This window comes from Macaca thibetana, chromosome 1 (genome assembly GCF_024542745.1).
Source record: "Macaca thibetana thibetana isolate TM-01 chromosome 1, ASM2454274v1, whole genome shotgun sequence".
Classification (NCBI taxonomy): Eukaryota; Metazoa; Chordata; class Mammalia; order Primates; family Cercopithecidae; genus Macaca; species Macaca thibetana.
In genome coordinates, this window is record NC_065578.1 from 166512419 (window position 1) to 166534512 (window position 22094).

General features: G+C 34.9%; 1 protein-coding gene across 4 annotated transcripts in view; it reads right to left on the bottom strand.

The window, feature by feature from the left end:
* CFH (complement factor H) overlaps positions 1–22094 on the bottom strand; it is a 113716-nt gene that overhangs the window by 66856 nt on the left and 24766 nt on the right. For all 4 annotated transcript variants that reach the window (XM_050782512.1, XM_050782513.1, XM_050782514.1 and 1 more), the window contains exons 5-9: positions 21471–21662; positions 19354–19524; positions 13899–14072; positions 9939–10133; positions 9321–9497 (exon numbers count right to left, since the gene is read on the bottom strand). In XM_050782512.1, coding sequence (XP_050638469.1) covers positions 9321–9497; positions 9939–10133; positions 13899–14072; positions 19354–19524; positions 21471–21662 — 909 coding nt within the window. The remainder of the gene's footprint in view (positions 1–9320; positions 9498–9938; positions 10134–13898; positions 14073–19353; positions 19525–21470; positions 21663–22094) is intronic.

Below are 22094 nucleotides of genomic sequence, written 5' to 3' on the forward strand. Positions count from 1 at the left end.
CCTCAGCCTCCCGAGAAGCTGGGACTACAGGCGCCCACCACCACACCTGGCTAATTTTTTTTGTATTTTTAGTAGAGACAGGGTTTCACCAAGTTTGCAAGGATGGTCTCGATCTTCTGACCTCATGATCCACCCGCCTTGGCCTCCCAAAGTGTTGGGATTACAGACGTGAGCCACCACGCCCAGCCAAATTTTTTTCTGCATATTTTCACAACATGGTTATGAGGAATTTAGATTTTATTAAATTGAAAAGTACTGTGATTCACTGACAATTGACTGTCCATTGAAAATATAATGTTGATATCTCAATCTGAAGATGAAGTTAGGACTTGTTAATTATGTGACCACTGTAAAGCAGCTAAACAACCTGACTAAAGTACAGGGTCTAGCATGAAGAGTAAAATAGAAACATTCTTAAGAATAACTTGAGCCAGAAAAACTTGGGACAGAAGGAAGGAAGGAAGGAAGGAAGGAAGGAAGGAAGGAAGGAAGGAAGGAAGGAAGGAAGGGAGGGAGGGAGGGAGGGAGGGAGGGAGGGAGAAGAGGGAGGAAGGAAGGAAGGAAGGAAGGAGGGAAGGAAGGAAGGGAAGAAAGAAAGAAAGAAAGAAAGAAAGAAAGAAAGAAAGAAAGAAAGAAAGAAAGAAAGAAAGAAAGAAAGAGAGAGAGAAAGGAAGAGAAAAAAGAGAAAAAGAAAGAAAGGAGATAAAGAAAGAGAAAAAAGAAAAACAAAGAGAAAGGTAAACAAAGAAAGGAAGAAAGAAAAAAGAAAGAGAGTAAAAGAAAGAGAAGGAAAGAAAAAGAAAGAAAGAAAGAAAAGAAATGAAGGAAGGAAGGGAGAAAGAGAAAGAAAGAAGAAAGAAAGAAGAAAGAAAAAAAGAAGAAAGAAAGAAAGAAAGAAAGAGAGAAAGAAAGAGTAGTTGACTCTACAATCAGCTCCAAAACCAAAGCAAGAAGCATAAATCTTGATTGAGTTGTTCAATATCAGGAGAAATTGCATATCTTATCAAGGCATATTATTAGCCTCAATTAATCTATGAAGAAAAAATGAAAGCAATGGTATCATCTGACACTGAATGATGAGACACACAAAAAAACTGATGAAGCAAAAATATTTGGGTGAAAGGTCATTATTAGAGTGAAAAGTCATATCCATACTTATTAAAAACCTATCTTAATTAAAATTCAGGAAGTGGAGGTTGCAGCAAGGCGGAATTGTGACATTGCACTCCAGCCTGGTTGACAGAGTGAGATTCTGACAAAAAATAAAATAAATAAATAAAATTCAACAGAGGGTTACTGCAATGCTGGTTTAAAAATTATTTACTAATAGTGGAGAATATTCAGAATAATAGTCATTGTGTGTGTATATACATGCACAATGTACAAAATATACAATAAAAAATATACTGTATGAGAAAGGTACTACAAAAATTGTTAGGGAAATGTTGAGTTTACCATATTTTATTTAGAAATGAAATACAGCCATTATCATGAATAAAATCAACACAAAATATTTTTAAAATTTGAAAAAAGATAACATATAAACTTTTAGAATAAAGAATAGTATAGTGGCTCTGTGTTTTTGAAATATTCCTTTAAATAGAAACAAAAAACATTCATCATGAAAAAAGATTGACTATTATGTAGTAAAATGAGCAACTTATGTTCATAATGCATAAAAAAGGAAAGAAAAGTACTAGCCACAAAGAGAATGCATTTGCATTACATATAATTAAAAGAGATTTTATATTCAGAATTATTAAGATGATTCCAACTAATAATACCAAAACTCCCAAAAAGGTAAATAAAAAAAAAATCAAACTGCATTTCCAAAGATTAGAATCATTAAATACCAAGTAAACTGTGAATATATATTCTAAACCCAGTTGGTGGTAAAAGAAATGCAAATTTGGGGGCACGCCCAAGATGGCCGAATAGGAACAGCTCCAGCCTCCAGCTCCCAGCATGAGGGACACAGAAGACAGGTGATTTCTGCATTTTCAACTGAGGTACCGGGTTCATCTCACTGGGGAGTGCTGGACAATCTGTGCTGGTCAGCTGGTGCAGCCCGATCAGCGAGAGCTGAAGCAGGGCAATGCATCACCTCACTTGGGGAGTGCAAGGGGGAACGAAATCTCTTTTCCTAGCCAAGGGAAACTGAGACAGACAACACCTGGAAAATCGGGTAACTTCCACTCTAATACTGTACTTTACCAAGGGTCTTAGCAAACGGCACACCAGGAGATTATATCCCACACCTGGCCAGGAGGGTCCCACGACCATGGAGCCTCCCTCATTGCTAGCAGAGCAATCTGAGATCTAACTGCAAGGTGGCAGCAAGGCTGGGGGAGGGGCGCCCACCATTGCTGAGGCTTAAGTGGGTAAACAAAGCCACCGGGAAGCTCGAATTGGGTGGAATCCACTGCATCTCAAGGAGGCCGGCCTGCCCCCTAGACTCCTCCTCTGGGGACAGGGCATAGCTAAACAAAAAGCAGCAGAAACCTCAGCAGAGGTAAATGCCCTTGTCTGATAGTTTTGAAGACAGCAGTGGATCTCCCAGCATGGAAGTGGAGATCTGAAAATGGAAAGACTGCCTGCTCAAGTGGGTCCCTGACCCCTGAGTAGCCTAACTAGGAGATATCCCCCACTAGGTGCAGACTGACAACTCACACGGTGGGGTACACCCCTGAGACGAAGCTTCCAGAGCAAGAATCAGACAGCAACACTCGCTGTTCAGCAATATTCTATCTTGTGCAGCCTCCACTGCTGATACCCAGGCAAACAGGGTCTGGAGTGGACCTCGAGAAAACTCCAACAGACCTGCAGCTGGGGGTCCTGACTGTTAAAAGGAAAACTAACAAACAGAAAGGACACCCACACCAAAACCCCATCAGTATGTCACCAACATCAAAGACCAAAGGCAGATAAAACCACAAAGATAGGGGAAAAGCAGTGCAGAAAAGCTGGAAATTCAAAAAATCAGAGTGCATCTCCCCCTCCAAAGGAATGCAGTTCATCGCCAGCAACGGAAAAAAGCTGGATGGAGAATGACTTTCACGAGTTGAGAGAAGAAGGCTTCAGTCATTCAAACTTCTCAGAGCTAAAGGAGGAACTATGTAACGAGCACAAAGAAACTAAAAACCTTGAAAAAAGAATAGATGAAATGATAACTAGAATAATCAATGCAGAGAAGACCTTAAAATAACTGACAGAGATGAAAACCATAATACGAGAAATATGTGACAAATACACAGGCTTCAGTAACCAACTCGATCAACTGGAAGAAAGAGTATCAGCAATTGAAGATCAAATGAATGAAATGAAGCGAGAAGTGTGGAGAAAAAACAGTAAAAAGAAATGAAAAACGCCTCCAAGAAATATGGGATTATGTGAAAAGACCAAATCTACATCTGATTGGTGTGCCTGAAAGTGACGGGGAAAATGGAACCAAGTTGGAAAACACTCTGCAGGATATCATCCAGGAGAATTTCCCCAACTTAGTAAGGCAGGCCAACATTCAAATTCAGGAAATACAGAGAATGCCACAAAGATACTTCTCGAGAAGAGCAACTCCAAGACACATAACTGTCAGATTCACAAGAGTTGAAATGAAGAAAAAATGTTAAGGGCAGCCAGAGAAAAAGGTTGGTTACACACAAAGGAAAGCACATCAGACTAGCAGCAGATCTCTCAGCAGAAACTCTCCAAGCCAGAAGAGAGTGGGGGCCAATATTCAACAATCTTAAAGAAAAGAATTTTCAACCCAGAATTTCATATCCAGCCAAACTAAGTTTCATAAGTGAAGGAGAAATAAAATCCTTTACAGAGAAGCAAATGTTTAGAGATTTTGTCACCACCAGGCCTGCCCTACAAGAGATCCTGAAGGAAGCACTAAACATAGAAAGGAACAACAAGTACCAGCCATTGCAAAAACATGTCAAAATGTAAAGTCCATCGATGCTAGGAAGAAACTGCATCAACTAATGAGCAAAATAACCAGCTAATACCATGATGACAGGATCAAGTTCACACATAACAATATTAACCTTAAACGTAAATGGAGTAAATGGTCCAATTGAAAGACACAGACTGGCAAATTCGATAAAGAGTCAAGACCCATCAGTTTGCTGTATTGAAGAGACCCATCTCACACGCAGAGACACACATAGGCTCAAAACAAAGGGATGGAGGAAGATCTACCAAGCAAATGGAAAACCAAAAAAAAGCAGGGGTTGCAATCCTAGTCTCTGATAAAACAGACTTTAAACCATCAAAGATCAAAAGTGACAAAAAAGGCCATTACATAATGGTAAAGGGATCAATTCATCAGGAAGAGCTAACTATCCTAAATATATCTGCACTCAATACAGGGCACCCATATTCATAAAGCAAGTCCTTAGAGACTTACAAAGAGACTTAGACTCCCATACAATAATAATGGGAGACTTTAACACCCCACTGTCAACATTAGACAGATCAACGAGACAGAAAGTTAAAAGGATATTCAGGAATTGAACTCAACTCTGCACCAAGCAGACCTAATAGACATCTACAGAAATCTCCACCCGAAATCAACACAATATGCATTCTTCTCAGCACCACATATCACTTAATCCAAAATTGACCACATAGTTGGAAGTAAAGCACTCCTCACAAAAAGTAAAAGAACAGAAATTATAACAAACCGTCTCTCAGAACACAGTGCAATTAAACTATAACTCATGACTAAGAAACTCAATCAAAACCTCTCAAAGACATGAAAACTGAACAACCTGCTTCTGAATGACTACTGGGTACATAACGAAATGAAGGCAGAAATAAAGATGTTCTTTGAAACCAATGAGAACAAAGATACAACATACTAGAATCTCTGGGACACATTTAAAGCAGTGTGTAGAGGGAAATTTATAGCACTAAATGCCCACAAGAGAAAGCTGGAAAGATCTAAAATTGACACCCTAACATCACAATTAAAAGAACTAGAGAAGCAAGAGCAAACACAGTCAAAAGCTAGCAGAAGGCAAGAAATAACTAAGATCAGAGCAGAACTGAAGGAGATAGAGACACAAGAAACCTTCCAAAAAATCAATGAATCCAGGAATTGGTGTTTTGAAAAGATCAACAAAATTGATAGACCGCTATCAAGACTAATAAAGAAGAAAAGAGAGAAGAATCAAATAGACACAATAAAAACTGATAAAGGGGATATCATCACCGACCCCACAGAAATACAAACTACCATCAGAGAATACAATAACTGCCTCTATGCAAATAAACTAGAAAACCTAGAAGAAATGGATAATTTCCTGGACACTTACACTCTCCCAAGACTAAACCAGGAAGAAGTTGAATCCCTGAATTGACCAAGAGCAGGTTCTGAAATTGAGGCAATAATTAATAGCCTACCAACCAAAAAAAGTCCAGGACCAGATGGATTCACAGCTGAATTCTACCAGAGGTACAAGGAGGAGTTGGTACCATTCCTTCTGAAACTCTTCCAATCAATAGAACAAGAGGGAATCCTCCCTAACTCATTTTATGAGGCCAACATCATCCTGATACCAAAGCCTGACAGAGGTACAACCAAAAAAGAGAATTTTAGAACAATATCCCTGATGAACATCGATGCAAAAATCCACAATAAAATGCTGGCAAACCGAATCCAGCAGCACATCAAAAAGCTTATGCACCATGACCAAGTGGGCTTCATCCCTGGGATGCAAGGCTGGTTCAACATATGCAAATCAATAAACATAATCTAGCATATCAGCAGAACCAAAGAGAAGAACCACATGATTATCTCAATGGATGCAGAAAAGGCCTTGGACAAAATTCAGCAGCCCTTCATGTTAAAAACTCTCAATAAATTTGGTATTGATGGAATGCATCTCAAAATAATAAGAGCTATTTATGACAAACCTACAGTCAATATCATACTGAATGGGCAAAAACTGGAAGCATTCCCTTTGAAAACTGGCACAAGACAGGGATGTTCTCTCTCACCACTCCTATTCTACATAGTGTTGGAAGTTCTGGCTAGGACAATGAGGCAAGAGAAAGAAATCAAGGGTTTTCAGTTAGGAAAAGAAGAAGTCAAATTGTCCCTGTTTGCAGATGACATGATTGTATATTTAGAAAACCCCATTGTGTCAACCCAAAATCTCCTTAAGCTGGTAAGCAACTTCAGCAAAGTCTGAGGACACAAAATCAAGGTGCAAAAATCACAAGCATTCTTATACACCAGTAACAGACAAACAGAGAGCCAAATCATGAGTGAACTCTGATTCATAATAGCTTCAAAGAGAATAAAATACCTAGGAATCCAACTTACAAGGGATGTAAAGGACCTCTTCAAGGAGAACTACAAACCACTGCTCAGTGAAATAAAAAAGGACACAAACAAATGGAAGAACATATCATGCTTATGGATAGGAAAAATCAATATTGTGAAAATGGCCATACTGTCCAAGGTTATTTATAGATTCAACGCCATCCCCATCAAGCTACCAATGACTTTCTTCACAGAATTGGAAAAAAATGCTTTAAAGTTCATATGGAACCAAAAGAGAGCCTGCATTGCCAACATACTCCTAAGCCAAAAGAACAAAGCTGGAGGCATCATGCTACCTGACTTCAAACTATACTACAAGGCTACAGTAACCAAAACAGCATGGTACTGGTACCAAAACAGAGATATAGACCAATGGAACAGAACAGAGCCCTCAGAAATAGTACCACACATCTACAGCCATCTGATCTTTGACAAACCTGAAAAAAACAAGAAATGGGGAAAAGATTCCCTATTTAATAAATGGTGCTGGGAAAATTGGCTAGCCATAAGTAGAAAGCTGAAACTGGATCCTTTCCTTACTCCTTATACAAAAATTAATTCAAGATGGATTAGAGACTTAAATGTTAGACCTAAAACCATAAAAACCCTAGAAGAAAACCTGGGGAATACCATTCAGGATATCGGCATGGGCAAGTACTTCAAGTCTAAAACACCAAAAGCAATGGCAACAAAAGCTAAAATCTACAAATGGTATCTAATTAAACTAAAGAGCTTCTTCACAGCAAAAGAAACTACCATCACAGTGAAGAGGCAACCTACAGAATGGGAGAAAATATTTGCAATCTACTCATCTGACAAAGGGCTAATATCCAGAACCTATAAAGAACTCAATCAAATTTACAAGAAAAAAACAAACAAGCCCATCAAAAAGTGGGCAAAGGTTATGAACAGACACTTCTCAAAAGAAAACATTCATACAGCCAACAGACACGTGAAAAAAATGCTCATCATCACTCACCATCAGAGAAATGCAAATCAAAACCACAATGAGATTCCATCTCACACCAGTTAGAATGGCAATCATTAAAAAGTCAGGAAACAACAGGTGCTGGAGAGGATGTGGAGAAATAGGAACTTTTACACTGTTGGTGGGACTGTAAACTAGTTCAACCATTGTGGAAAACAGTGTGGCAATTCCTCAAGGATCTAGAACTAGAAATAACATTTGACCCAGCCATCCCATTACTGGGGATATACCCAAAGGATTATAAGTCATGGTGCTATAAAGACACATGCACACTTATGTTTATTGTGGCACTATTCACAATAGCAAAGACTTGGAATCAACCCAAATGTCCATCAGTGAGAGACTGAATTAAGAAAATGTGGCACATATACACCATGGAATAATATGCAGCCATAAAAAAGGATGAGTTTTTGCCCTTTGTAGGGACATGGATGCAGCTGGAAACCATCATTCTCAGCAAACTATCACAAGAACAGAAAACCAAATACCGCATGTTCTCACTCATAGGTGGGAATTGAACAATGAGATCACTTGGACACAGGAAGGGGAACATCACACACGGGGTCCTATTGTGGGGAGGGGGTCGGGGGGAGCGATAGCATTAGGAGATATGCCTAAAGTAAATGATGAGTTAATGGGTGCAGCACACCATCATGGCACATGTATATATATGAACAAACCTGCACGTTGTGCACATGTACCCTAGAACTTAAAGTATAATTAAAAAAAAGAAAGAAATGCAAATTTACAGTACAGTACTATAACATTTCATAGTCACTCAATTTGTAAATATTAAAATGTGACATCACCAATCATTAACAACATGTAAAAAAAGAAGGAACTGTTGATATAAATGTATATTAGAATAAACACTGTAGGAAACCTTCTAAGAGTAGAATATGCACAATATCCCAGAATACCCATTTGTACTTACATATACTAGAGAAAGTCAAATAGCTTTACTGTAAAAATGTCATATCACTGCTTGAATATATGAATTTTTGGCTATCACTGTATTTACTTCCTATTTTAAAATAAAATTGTATAATTACTTTGAGTCAAATGATTGATTCCAATGTACATATTAATATTGATATAAGAGTTAAGAAAAAATTGTTTAGGCAGATAATGAGGGTACAGTTGTCAATGGTAAGATTTTTCCTTCTAATGAAAAGCATCCCCCAAATCATTTTCTTTCTAATAAGAGGAGCCTATAAAATTGAACTGCAAACATAGACACGCAAGCTGGAAGCTTGCAAGGTGAATGCCAGCAGTTGTGCCAATAGGAAAAGGCTACCTGGGACTAGGCATGTTCATATGGCAGCTGCATCTTCCCTTCTCTTTGCCAGCCACGTGTACAGTAAGGAGAAGGCAACACGACGCTGGCCAGGCAAAGATCCCATTTGCTTAATAACATTAGGGTGTGGCGGCCAGCTTCCCCGCATATTATGTAAATATCACTCCTGGTCTAACCAATCTTTGGGCCCTATTTAAATCAGACACTGTTTCCTCAAGGCTGTTTATAAAATCCAGTGCACCCCACCGGGGGCAGGGATTCACTTTCAGGTGCGTTCTCTCTCACGAGAGAGGAAGCTGTCCTTTCTCTTTCCTTTGCCTATTAAACCTGTGCCCCTAAACTCACTCCGTGTGTGTGTCCATGCCCTTAATTTTCTTGGTGTGAGATAATGAACCTCGGGTATTTACTCAGACAGTGATGCCGCTTCATTATGACTTAATTTAACCAACAAGTATTGTGTTCAAATTATTTTACTGTATTCTTGACTAATGCCCATTAATAGGATAATTTATTTTACTATGTACTTATCAAGAAATTTGTATATTTATTTATACACAATTGAAAAACCAAAAATGAAATAGGTCTGCTGGCAAAACAAGTTGACATAAACATTTTGCCACAGTTAATATAGATGAGTCTTAGAATGTCATCTATGTTATTTAGAAAGACATGAACATGCTGGGATCTCAGAGCAGTGTACTTACTGACACGGATGCATCTGGGATTAGGAGACCAGCCATTCTCTGTACATGTAACTGTGGTCTGCTCTTTTGGAAGACTGTAGCCAGGATGGCAGGCAACTTCTACAGCGTTACCCTGTACAAACTTTCTTCTATTATATTCATTATATCCATTTTCCAAATAAGGAAAATAACATTTTCCTGAGGACCATAACAATGATAAATAAATAAAGGAGAAGCATAAATTTGCTCAAAATAGCATATGAAAATTATTTTTACAATATTTAAATAAGATTGCAAAAACATCCAAAAATAATGTATAACTGAAGACGAACTGAAGTGACTAACAAAGGTTTGTACAAAAAGAAATATCAATATTCAATATTACTTATCTTTAGTTTTTGTAATTAAAAGATGTATAAATTACATAGATATTCTCATCAAGTCCCTATATTTATTTCTCCTGTGATTTTCAAGAAGAAATCCTCATAATAGGAAAGAACTATTTTGGTCATTTTGCTTGAACAACTCTTTTCTTGGCCCTATTTCTGTTACATAAGACAAGTGTAATCACTTAAGTGCCCTCCTCTCTTCGATCTTTGAAAGTTTTATACATGTATAGCAGTTTAGAGGTTTACTTACTGAGGCATGGTACTGCTGGTGACCACCCATCTTGTGTGCAATGAATGTAATCCCAGTAACTTCCTGAAGGAGTCTCAAAAGGTTCATCACAGTAATAGGAGAAATATTTTCCTACAGGTACTGGAAAGTATGGTCTACGCATGCTCTCATAATATAGTCCTCCATGTTTAATGTCTGGATAATCACAAGGTCTCACTTGCAACAAAAATTAAAGAAAGTATAAAGAAGTTTTACTGTAACAAATAATCATATTAGAGATAAATTTTTATCACTGAATTATATTCTCTTCTTAGTATAATTACACATTCCATTAGGGTTTCTAGGTCAAAACAAATGATAGAACTGATGACTGAGATATGTGATGAGAGGGTCTTTGTTAATGAACATGAAATTATGTCTGTGGATCATATGATGCGTAAATTTGTATGAAGGCGCTCCAGAAAGAAAAATGTACAGACCTATTTAATGTATTTCCCTTAAATACACATACCTTATCTCTGGCTAATTAAACAAGGTTTTCGATTGAGAAATATGTCAGTGTTACTGCTTAGCTCATGTATTTCTTCTTTTTTTTCTATTCTCTTCAGTAAACAAGAGTCCTGCATTTTCTTCTCAGAACAACTCAATGTAAGGAGGTAGTATTTTGAGGGATTTAAGGTTTTTATTTGTTTTAGATTGAATTCATGGGCTGGGCGCAGTGACTCACACCTGTGATCCCAGCAGTTTGGAAGGCTCAAACAGGCAGATCTCTTGAGGTAAGGAGTTTGAGACCAGTCGGGCCAACATGATGAAACCCTGTCTCTACTAAAAATGCAAAAAAAAAAATTAGCCCAGTCTGGTGGTGCGCCCCTGTAATTCCAGCTACTTAGAAGGCAGAGGCAGGAGAATCGCTTGAATCCAGGAGGCAGAGGTCGTAGTGAATCGAGATTGTGTCATTGCACTCCAGCATGGGTTACAGAGCGAGACTCCATCTCGAAAAATCTAAATAAATAAATAAATAAGGCGCTTTCCTATTTATTTAAGACAATGTAAAAATATACAGAAACACAAAAATTTTTCCTTGATGATGCCACACAGAAAAATAACATAGTTAATTCATGCCTCAAACAATTCATTGAGCCAAATTCTCCAGTCTTTATTTAACCAGAGAAACAGACTAGAAATATTTCTTCATATCCAAATAGTTAAGCTTTTGATGAACATTTTTTGTTTATTCCCAATTTTAATTGGACAGCAAAATAATTTTAATGTCATAAACTATGTTTAAGTAAGGTACAATATAATTACATTTTACCGAGTTACTATATATTTATTTTGACAAATACATTTGAGTGCTATCTTGCTTATCATATTAACAGGTTTATATATTTTTCAGAAAATTTGCTCTTTTCATGAGATTATTTACGACCATCTAGCACTTTCAATAACAAAATGGTATTAATGTTTTCCATGAAAGTTGATTCAGTTTTAATAAACCTTATGCAATAGGTTAAAAAGAATTTCAATACACACATACACACACACACACTCATATAAATATTCTTTTTCATCTCCCTCTTTCTTAAATTCAGTGATTTATTTTCTTTGGTATTTGATTAGAGAAATTTTCATGTAGTTTCTACAAATATTTATTATGTGGATTATAAACTGAATAATTGTATATCCTAAGTGTCTTTCTCTAACAAAGACTAGTGAATGATACTTCTTTCAGTATAGTTTCTTGGCCTGCAATCCACATATCTTGTAATTGATAGATTTTTTTCCCTATTTATTGGAAGCTCCCAGTGTTGAAATTAAAACATTTACTTAGTCTTATCTCTTTTAAGTAACATTCTACATTTTTCCCCATCACTTTTTAAAGATTTGGAATGGTTTCTATTTACTATTGGACTTTGCTTAACAATAATTCTGCATTGGGAAAGCTTGAGTCTTAGATTTGCAGGAACTGTGTCTTAAAGATTTCAATTGAATTTCACATTAAATGGTAGAGCAGAGATTTGAAAGCTTGTGGTTGATTTCAAAACAAGTATGAGTATCCATCTTATTACGGGTTTTCCCAGAATGTCATAAAATAAAATTATCCACTGAGATTTCTTTCCAAAAGGAATAAAAAGGAGGTATAATTAAAAACATATATCATTACCACAGGCTCGAGCTATTTAGCTATTCTCTAATTTTGTCACATTTACATCTGTTTTTATCCATTTTACAAATTGATTCCTTGAAGCAAATATTAGTACCCACAGAGGGTCTCATCAGGACTGAGAATAGAAGGACTTCAAATAGCCTCATTTCACTTGTTACCCTTCTGCAAATGTAGTTTTTGGTTTCACAGCATTTATGGTGCTTCCATCATAAAGTTGGCTCAGACAGATCTTGAAATTGATAAAAATATTCACTAATTTTTATAACTACTGCTAATATATTAATACTGTAATTTATTTGACCCAGGCCCAGGATCTTAGAATCAACATTGTTAAATTTCATCTTATTAGATTCAGCTTAGAACATAAGATTCTCTTTGAATGCTGAATCTGCCCTATTGCAGATTCATTATCATCGCCTGTATCATTCCAATTGTTAATTTGTACTGCCCTTCCCCTAAATCATTAAAGTGTTCAATGACACAGTGAGTAATGAAGCAGGCCTGAGAATAAAGTCTTGCATCTGATAATTAGATACGGCTTATTTAATGAAATTACAAACTGATAAACCATATAACTGATCAACTTCTCTATCTTGTCCATGAGAACTCCAAATGGTTCATTGTTGAACATTAATAACTGAAATCCAAATATAGTTGGATCTAGGTTTAGATACATTTGGGCTGAACTACATTGTATAAGCCAACCATAAAATCATTAAATATTTTCCTTATAATTCTTATGCACATTGAAATCTGTTTCATACTGATAATAGCTTCCTCTCTTAGGGACTGGAATTATGCCAGGAATTAGAGTTGAAGTCATTGATCAATCATTTGTATCGTATTTTTCTTTCATGGAATATATAGTTTAAGTGTGGTACATCTTGTCTATGTACTGCTAGATAGAAAGAAAATAAATTTGATTGTAGAGATAGGAAAAATATTAAAAGGGGGTAAAGGAGCATCCCAGAAATAAAATACTCTGTTGGCTTGAGTGGTATTTTGCTACATGTAATGGTTTTAGGAAATTACCTCCAACACTAGGAAATGACTAAGACTTGGAGTCCTTCAACACTCCTTCCTCCAAATAGTGGTGCCTAATTTCTCTCCCCTTGGATATATGCAGGACTTAGTGTCTCACTTCGAAAAAATAGATATGACTGTAGTTAACGGTGTGTGAGTAGATAATTGATATGGTTTGGTTCTGTGTCCCCACATGTATCTCATGTTGAATTCTAATTTCCAATGTTGAGGAAGGTGATTTGATCATGGGGGTGGATCTCCCCCTTGCTGTTTTCATGATGGTAAGTGAGGTCTCATGAGACCTGGTTGTTTAAAAGTGTGTAGCAGTTCCCATTACTGTGGCCTGGGCCATGATCCTGGTTGCAACACAAGAAGACAGTCTGATTCTCAACTACGTATATAAGCCATTTTCAGATTCTTGACCGATAGAAACTGTAAGATAATAAAGGTTAGTTGTTTTAAGTAAATATATTTCTGGGGTATTTTGTTACAATGCATTAAATAACTAATATAGTATGTGTTAGATGACATTATTTTTATCTGGTATTTTAATTCAGATATTGGAAGAATTTATTAATAAGGGTAACATACATTCATAAAACACATACACATTTAATTTTGAGTAGCGAAAAAATTGAGTTTTGGCAACTTCGAAAACTAAGGAATACTTCCAACAACCTTACTTTATATACACAATAAGACAAATATTTGGTTTTATTGAGTCCCCATTTTTATGCATTTAAAAGAAATTTCAGAATTAAGAAACGGGTCAAGATATGAATGGAACTTACAGGAACATCTTGGAGCAGGTATCCAGCCAGTGCTTGTGCATTTTGCTATATTTCCCCGGGTTGCAGGATAAAAACCATTTATACACTGGTACCTGATTTCATCTCCAGTTCTGTGTTTAATCCTTAAAGGTGAGTAGACACCATTTGGAATATAAGGAACATTACATGTTTTTTCTGAAAAGAAAATGGATGTGTGGATAATGTAGAAATATCCATTAAAATTCATCATTTATACAAACATTTAAAAGTAGGTGTTATTTATTTGTCCTTAGCATAATACAAAATGGCATTAAAATGAACATATCATAGTATCCTTTCTGGTACGTCACTTATTTTTTCCTTCACTATATTGTCATCTGACATATTTGTACCTCCTGGGCTCTTAATCCCTTCTTCTCCAAAGTCATTCCATACTTCATGACTTTCCATAACTGGCAATGATCTCATTACATATAACTTCAATTCTTACTTTCATTTTCCTTCTATTCTTTGGTTTCTGTGGTTCTCATAAGGATTGTTTACGAATATTCAGGATTTCTTTTTTTTGGACAATTGATAGGACTGCACAACCCTTTCTCTTTGAAGTAACTGTGGCCATGCGATTGCATAAGAGACTATAATAAAAGCGGAAGTAGTATCTTTCACTTTAGAGAGAAGTTTTAAAAGCCATTGTGTTAATTTTTATTTTCTCTTTCCCAATGACACCGTGAGTAAAGAAGGACATGAAAAAAATGGTGTTTCTGTCACCTGATTCTTACAATTAATACAATGAGTAAAGTCCCTTCTGATCTACATTGAAAGTGAACATGAATGGAAATAAACTTTAGCCTTAATATCTTAAACACTGAGATATTGCATTACATTTTTCTTACTATAATAGGATAAAATAGCAGAGGGTTTGGAAAACCTTTTCTGTAAAGGGCCAGATAAAAGGTCTCTGCTGCAACAACTCAACTCTGCCATTACAGTACAAAAGTAGTGATAGACAATACATAAACAAATGAACATGGCAGTGTTTCAATAAAACTTTGTTTACACAAAGGGGGCAAGTTGTATTTTACCTGCCGCCTATAGTTTGCCATCCTTTGGCCCAGTGTGTCCTAATCTATAAAGCATCTTCTCATTCCTTTCCATTAACTCTGCTATATCTCAATATTGGATCCATTTGCAATATTCCTTTTAAAATAAAATACTATGCATTTTAAGTATTGTAGAAAAGCTATATGACCACTTATATTGGAGTCATATTTTATTTTGCACTAAAAAGCTGTGGTGGACATTCAGCATTGCTTGAAATCACTTTATATACCCCCAATTTATTTACTATTTGATTTCCCACAGTAAATGATCCATAGTCTCCTCACTTTTCTCAAGTCACCTGAAACAATTGCCTCTTCATCAACAGATAATAAGTCTCCATTCACACAAAACAATTGAGACCACCAGTAGTGAGTTCCCTATACTTCTTTCCAGCATTCCTCAACATTATCTGTATCTATACTGATTTAAGTATTTTGTTTAGTCTTCAATGGTAAGGTGTTGCTTTCAAATTCAGGTTAGCTTTAATTCTTTCATTTTCCCCTGTATTTAAACCATAGTTTATTCCTTTCTTCTTTCTTACCTTATCAACCATGCTCTTAAATTGATATGGAAGCTTTTGCAGTTTGAATCCCTTCTCTCAACACTTTGTTCAAATTTAGCTAATGTACTACATTTCCCCACCCCTTCAAAACCAAAATCCTTAAAATACCATTTTGTAATTGCTATCTCCACTTTCCAGTCTCACATTTATTCTTCAACTCACTACTGCCTAGTTTCTGACACCTCTCTTTTGTTGTCATTGCTCTGATAAAAGCTACCAATGAGCTCCAATGTCCAAATTCAGAAATGCTTTGCATTTCACATATTCTAGTCACTGGTATATACTATGGGCTTCCTAATTATTTATTGAACTGAACAGATAAAACTCTGTAATATTTGACTCTGTTGATTATGGACTTTTTGGTGTTCTCCATTACCTCATATATTTATGTTCTCCTGCTTCTCCTTGTCTTTGTCTAAGTGATGCTTTTCTTTTATATTTCATTATTTTCCTTTACTTTGTATTTTTTGCTTCTCGTCTTCTACTTTACTTAATTTTTAGGCCCTGCCTACTTGTCACATCTCATCTCCTGCCATTTTCCTACTTCTTCTCTATACTACCACCATTCCTTTCTTATAACTTGTATATTTAGTCAAACATAAAATTTTATAAAGTTTTAATTATTCATTACATATTTCCTCTTCTCAATACCATACTTCCACTGTGTCCATTCAGCTCCTAAGTTTATACTTCATTCTGCAGAATAAACTTTAATATATCTCTATAGCTAACAGGATAATATATCTAGATTAGCAATAATAATGTGAGAAATAATATGTATGTGACTTAGTATACAAGTTTTAAAGTTTTACTATTTTAAAATTTTACTATTTTATGTAAAATATGTCTTCAGTGTTTGATGTTGACACTAACTTCAAATGAGTCTTAAATGTATTCCTTTTTCCTTTTTTACTCTGTCACTTCATTCTTCTCTATCATATTTTCATATACTCATTAAAGTTCAGTTTATGTATCTTCAATTATTTTTCCTTATGATATAGCTCAGTTTAATACCAATTTTTGAAGTCAAAAGCTATGAGATACAAAAAACAAGAGTTTAACTAAGAAATCAATAAAATAAGATGGAACAATTTTGTTAATTAAGAATAGAAGGACTTCTGGTGATTATGCTCGAGCAGTAGACATAAATCCTGTGATAAACCTTAATTTCTTATACTCACAATCATTTTTAAAATAAATCATGTTATTAAAACATTGTTCAAACCTGTACCTTTATCTAAAATAATATTTGAGATTATCCATATTTTCCTACTATTGGAAACAAGCATTAGTCATTCGAAGTTAGAATACTAATTCAAGGTTAGCGCTCTGTGTTTTGAACCAATAGAAAATCCAATCTGTACAGGGAAGAAATAGATTTGGATCAAAGATAGGTTTAATTTAACAGTTCTTGGTACCTTTGATTGTTTCTGTAAATAACTTTCTGTTACAGATTGTTCCTATTGGACACAGAGACCAAAGTTTTGACAATTCAATCAGTCCTCTGACATGTATGTGCCATAGACCAGATTGAAGAAAACTTAAGTATTTAAAATTTAAGTAGATTATTTTACTTTAGTGTTATCTTATTATTTAGTTCCAAACTTCTTATAGATTTAGAAGCAACAAAGAGAGTTTGAAGTTACCTGATTTCGGAGAAAATGATGTGTATAGATTTTGAATTCATCTTATATCAGAAAGTAGATCTTTGCTTTGTACCAAGAAAATAGTCATGTTTATGCTATATTGGCATACAAAGAGTGGAATTCTTTTATTAAGAAAGACTTCTCTATATCTAATCAGTGTAAAATATATTTCAATAAAATAAAACATGGTGAGACAGTGTATGCTTAACTAACTTGGGATGAATTTTCCCTTATTTATATTGATTATTAGTGAACTGTCTTCTGAAAAGGAGTACTCAATCCCAGTGCCTTCTCTTGGTATCTTTTTTCCTAAAGAAAGCAGGACCCTCAAGCATAGCCTTGAATATTCAGGTTTTACTTGTATTTGTGACTGAGAAATGGAAAAAAATATATAAAAGAAAAATGCTTTATAAATATAGAGTCTTTGGTTTGTGTGTGTGTGTGTGTATGTGTGTGTGTGTGTGTGAATCAATCAGTGTTCAAGAGAAGCAAGAATAGAAATGCAGTAACACATTTGGGAAAAACAGATGAATTTCTCATTGTGAAAACAAATATGTGCTAAGGAAGACTTTTAAGTAGGTAGCAAAGTGAACAAGTAAAAGAGGTGAAATGATCAGATGACTACAAGGGGGTAGTCATGCTACAGAGTTACATGTTCAAATAAAACTAAATTCCCAGAGTCTTATTTTGAATTCATTGAAAGCTGAAATGGTGGTTTATTGTAATGTTTATCTTCAATACACAGCAAGGCTCTGATGTTAAATAAGTGGTTTATAAGTTACATTTTGATTACTGGATCAATAAATTCGATAAATTCACTGTAGATTTGAGAGGGGTTCTGGAAGTAATATACTTCAGGTAGAAGTTAATGCCAAAGGACTTGTGCATGCACTTCCTTTGCTTAGGAACTATGAATGCCATGAAGACAAATAGTTGGACCCCACACACCATTAGCCAAACATAGATTTGATGTGGGTTATTACTGTCTCGTGTTCTTTTTTTTTTTCTAAAATATGTTCTTAACAGTGCCTAAAAGTAGAGATCACGCAATTGTGAAGAAAAATATGTTTTCCAAGGAGACACTTGTGAGCTCAAACCAAAAATTTTTAGTGTATAAAATTAACCCAAAATTAACTATTCTTTTTATAAAAGAGGATTACTAAAGCACAGTTTAAACATGTATTTATGAATCACGGGATTTAAAGTTCAGAGGGCTCTTAAGAGTTCAACTCTTCTTTCTCTCACAGTATGGCAGTATCACCCGTTTAGATTTCTGGACCATATGTGGTAACACTGTTCCTCGTTTCACTCATTGTAGGAGTCCTCATCAAAAGCAAACTCACTCATTTTATAAATGTTTGAAAATACCTCAAAACAGTTATCACCACACTATAGCTATAGCTTCTTACTGTACTTCTTATGGCATAATTTCTTAAAGTCCGCCACTGTCTATATTCTCTCTTCTTGGCTATGATAGTTTGAAACTTTCCCTTTTAAAATGAAGTGGGTTAAGTAGAACACTCTATTCCAGATATACTTTTTGGTGGGCAAAGAGCACAGTTGAAATGAACTCTTTGGCTCTGTATAATATCCCTCCATAACGAAACTTAAGAGAGTTTGGGGTTTGTTTGTTTGGTTTTTTTTGGTTTTTCCATTTTCCAGCACCATTATCACTGTTGAGTCATACTGAGCCTGTTGTTAACCAAAACATTCATTTCCTTCCACTTAATTCCATTGTCAGTTGAGAGTTTCCTCACCTGTTAGTAATACAAGTTACTTTTAAAGTATTTTAAAATATTAATATAATTTAAATAAATTCTGGGCATTAGTAGAGCAATCTACTTGTTTGAGAGTTGTATGTTACTGAGAATTAGGAAGTCTATTATTGTCCTGGCTCTACTCCAGACATGATTTTTGATTATAAATCAATGACTTAATAAGCTACTGAACTCTTCTGGCCCTGTTTATGTCTGTTTTCAGAGTGTGTGTATCGTATGAAGTGTTCTCAAAATGAACCTTGAACACAGAAAATTCTATGTATTTTTAATAATAGTTTATTTACATAAATTAGCACTCTATTCTTGATTAAAATAAGTGGCTTTATTAAAAGAATTAATTAAAATATGTGATAAATTTGTATAGATCCAGAAAATAAATGTAACATTACCTTCACATGAAGGCAACGGATGCCATCCAGATTCAGTGCATACAGAATCTCCTCTTTCACTGTATTCATAACCCATGTTACATTTATATTGAAATCGTTCATTCTCCTTATAAATAATCTTCTGAGATATAGGAGATCCATGTATAACATCTGGGGATTTGCATGAAATTTCTAAATAGAAGGGATTAAATTCCAAAATGTTTATTGCAAATTAAAGGACTGTGACCAGGACATAATTATATGAAAACAGAAATGTTTCCATCAGGTAAATCAGTCAACCAAACAAAAGTTCTGTTTTGACTTGACCACTTAATAAATGATTTATCTGAAGAAAGTTAAAATTTTGATTAAAATTATTCTTCTAATTTTATTTAGTTTCAGGACAAATTAGCCTTCTTGAAATAAATAGTGACCAGTAACATTCATCAAGTGTATATATAAAATTGACCATAAATATAGTTTTGTGATGTTTTCACTGAATGACCTGCAAAAAATAACACATCTTCAAATTATTGATAAGACAGCAATTATCAACAGGACTCTTTGTCAAAGACATTGATTTAACTCATTGTCATTATATCTCTGAAAAGTAACTGACCTGTTTTTGTGTCATCACCATTTAGCCAAGATTTCCTCAGGAAAAAAAAAAAAAAAAAAAGGCCATCATCTTTTATACACACTTCTCTCAAATATTTTTACCTGGAATTATGCCAATCATAAGTAGTTTCCCAAACTCTGTTCTCCCATTTTCTAATCCATTTTCCTTGTGTGTAGCTTAATGACCTCTCAAGTAGACACATCGTAACTCCACTTGAAATCCTTCATTGATTCCCAAACCAGTCTGAATAAAAGGCGTGTTCTTCAGCATGGTGCATGCAGCACTCTGTATTGGCCCACCTTCTATTTATCACTGACTCATTCCCTACTTGCATTCTACACTAAGGTGCCTAGGAACAATGGACAAGAATCAGTGGTGCTTCATGCTCCTTAAAACCTTACTGCCCTTCCACTTCCCTTTCCCTGAACTCTGGTATGCTTTTGCTCTCATTTTCATCTACCAAATCTCATTTTTTTCTTTAAGACTTAATCATAGGCATCAGCCATTCCAGGAAGGTTTCACTAACCACAAGAATCTAGTTGTAAGGATGTAAATTCCGTCCATGTACTTCTAAAGTACATGATATTTGCTATGCTGAATAAAAATATTAGTTTTTAACATAAAGAACTATTGTTGTTAGAAAGAGTTCTTAAGAAGAGAAATTCTTTTCTCTGTATCTAACTATAAGATAGAAAAGACTTTAAAAGTAAAAATAATTTAGAGATTTTAGATAATATTAAAATATAAATATAACAGAAACTTCTGCCAAACATTTATTGGTAAAATGAACTTGCACTATGGTACTACTAAACAAATCAACCACGATTTTTACCACAGCAGTCAAAATCATTGATTGGTCATGATGCACAAGTTGGCAGTATTATGACTAAAAATATTCTGGCTTACAGTTTACTATAAAACTTCTTTTAAGAGGCAATGATTTATTTAGTGGATTCTGTTCATTTCAGCAACACTTATAGTAAACTTGCAGTACAAATATAAAACAGGTCTGCTTCCCAGAAGTGTTATTCAAAAATGAATGTCATTTTAATGTATCTCTGGAAATACATAATGAATCTATGGCTTTCAAAATTAAAAACAAATGTCTATTCCAGAGGTCTTACAACTTGCAGCAAAAATGCTCAGCATTCTCTTTCAGCCTAAGAGGCAACTACAATGGAGTTATGGTTAAAGCATGGACTCTGGTGTCAGATAACCTACATTTAAATCCTAACTTGACTCTTTATGCCATGATAATCCAGGGCATGTATTTAACTTCTTTGCACCAGTCTCCTCAATTATAAAATAAAAGTGATGAGTAAATAAATCATGGAATTTTTTTGAAAGGTAAAATGAAATGATGCATGCAAAGAACTTAGCTCAATTACAGGTAGATAGTAAGTGCTCAATAAACATTAGCTATTGTTAATATTGCTGATACTCCTTAGAATGAATGATGTTTTAAATGTATATTTACATTTGAAAAGCTAAAAATACTAAAAGAGTAAGTGTATCTTACCCACACACTTTGGTTTCTCTTTACTCCAAACACCATCTTCTGAACAATGCATTTCGTTATCTCCTTCAATCTTGTAGCCTGAGTCACATGCAAACCGTACTACTTGTCCAAAATGGTATTCCCGATCTGGTTCCATTGCACCACTGATAATTCTTCCATTCTCTGGTGGTTTCACTGGTAAACACTTCACAACTGAAGAAAATACATACAATGTTTTCTAACAGAATTTCAAAAGTTTATTGTGAAAAATATGTGTATGCATAAAATCATCCTCAGGATAAGATTGGAGGAATGTACTTAAATTATTTTTAGAAGCATTTGATATACCTGTTTGCTAGAGATACATGTTTCTAAGAAACAAGCAAATGGAATGTTTATTCCTGATTCTTTTCTATGGGAGTGGACAATGAAAATTACTACTTTCAATGCTAGCTTGCATTTTTGTAGTAACAAACAAATATTTTTAAATAATTAAGAAATATAAAGCTTGAGATAATTAAATACAACATTTTAATTTATGCCCCAGCATAATATAACACCGCATGCCTAAAAGATATAAAAGCAAACGTTATGACATTAACTTCAATAGAGAAATCATCCTTAATTTTCCATCCTCTTCGACTT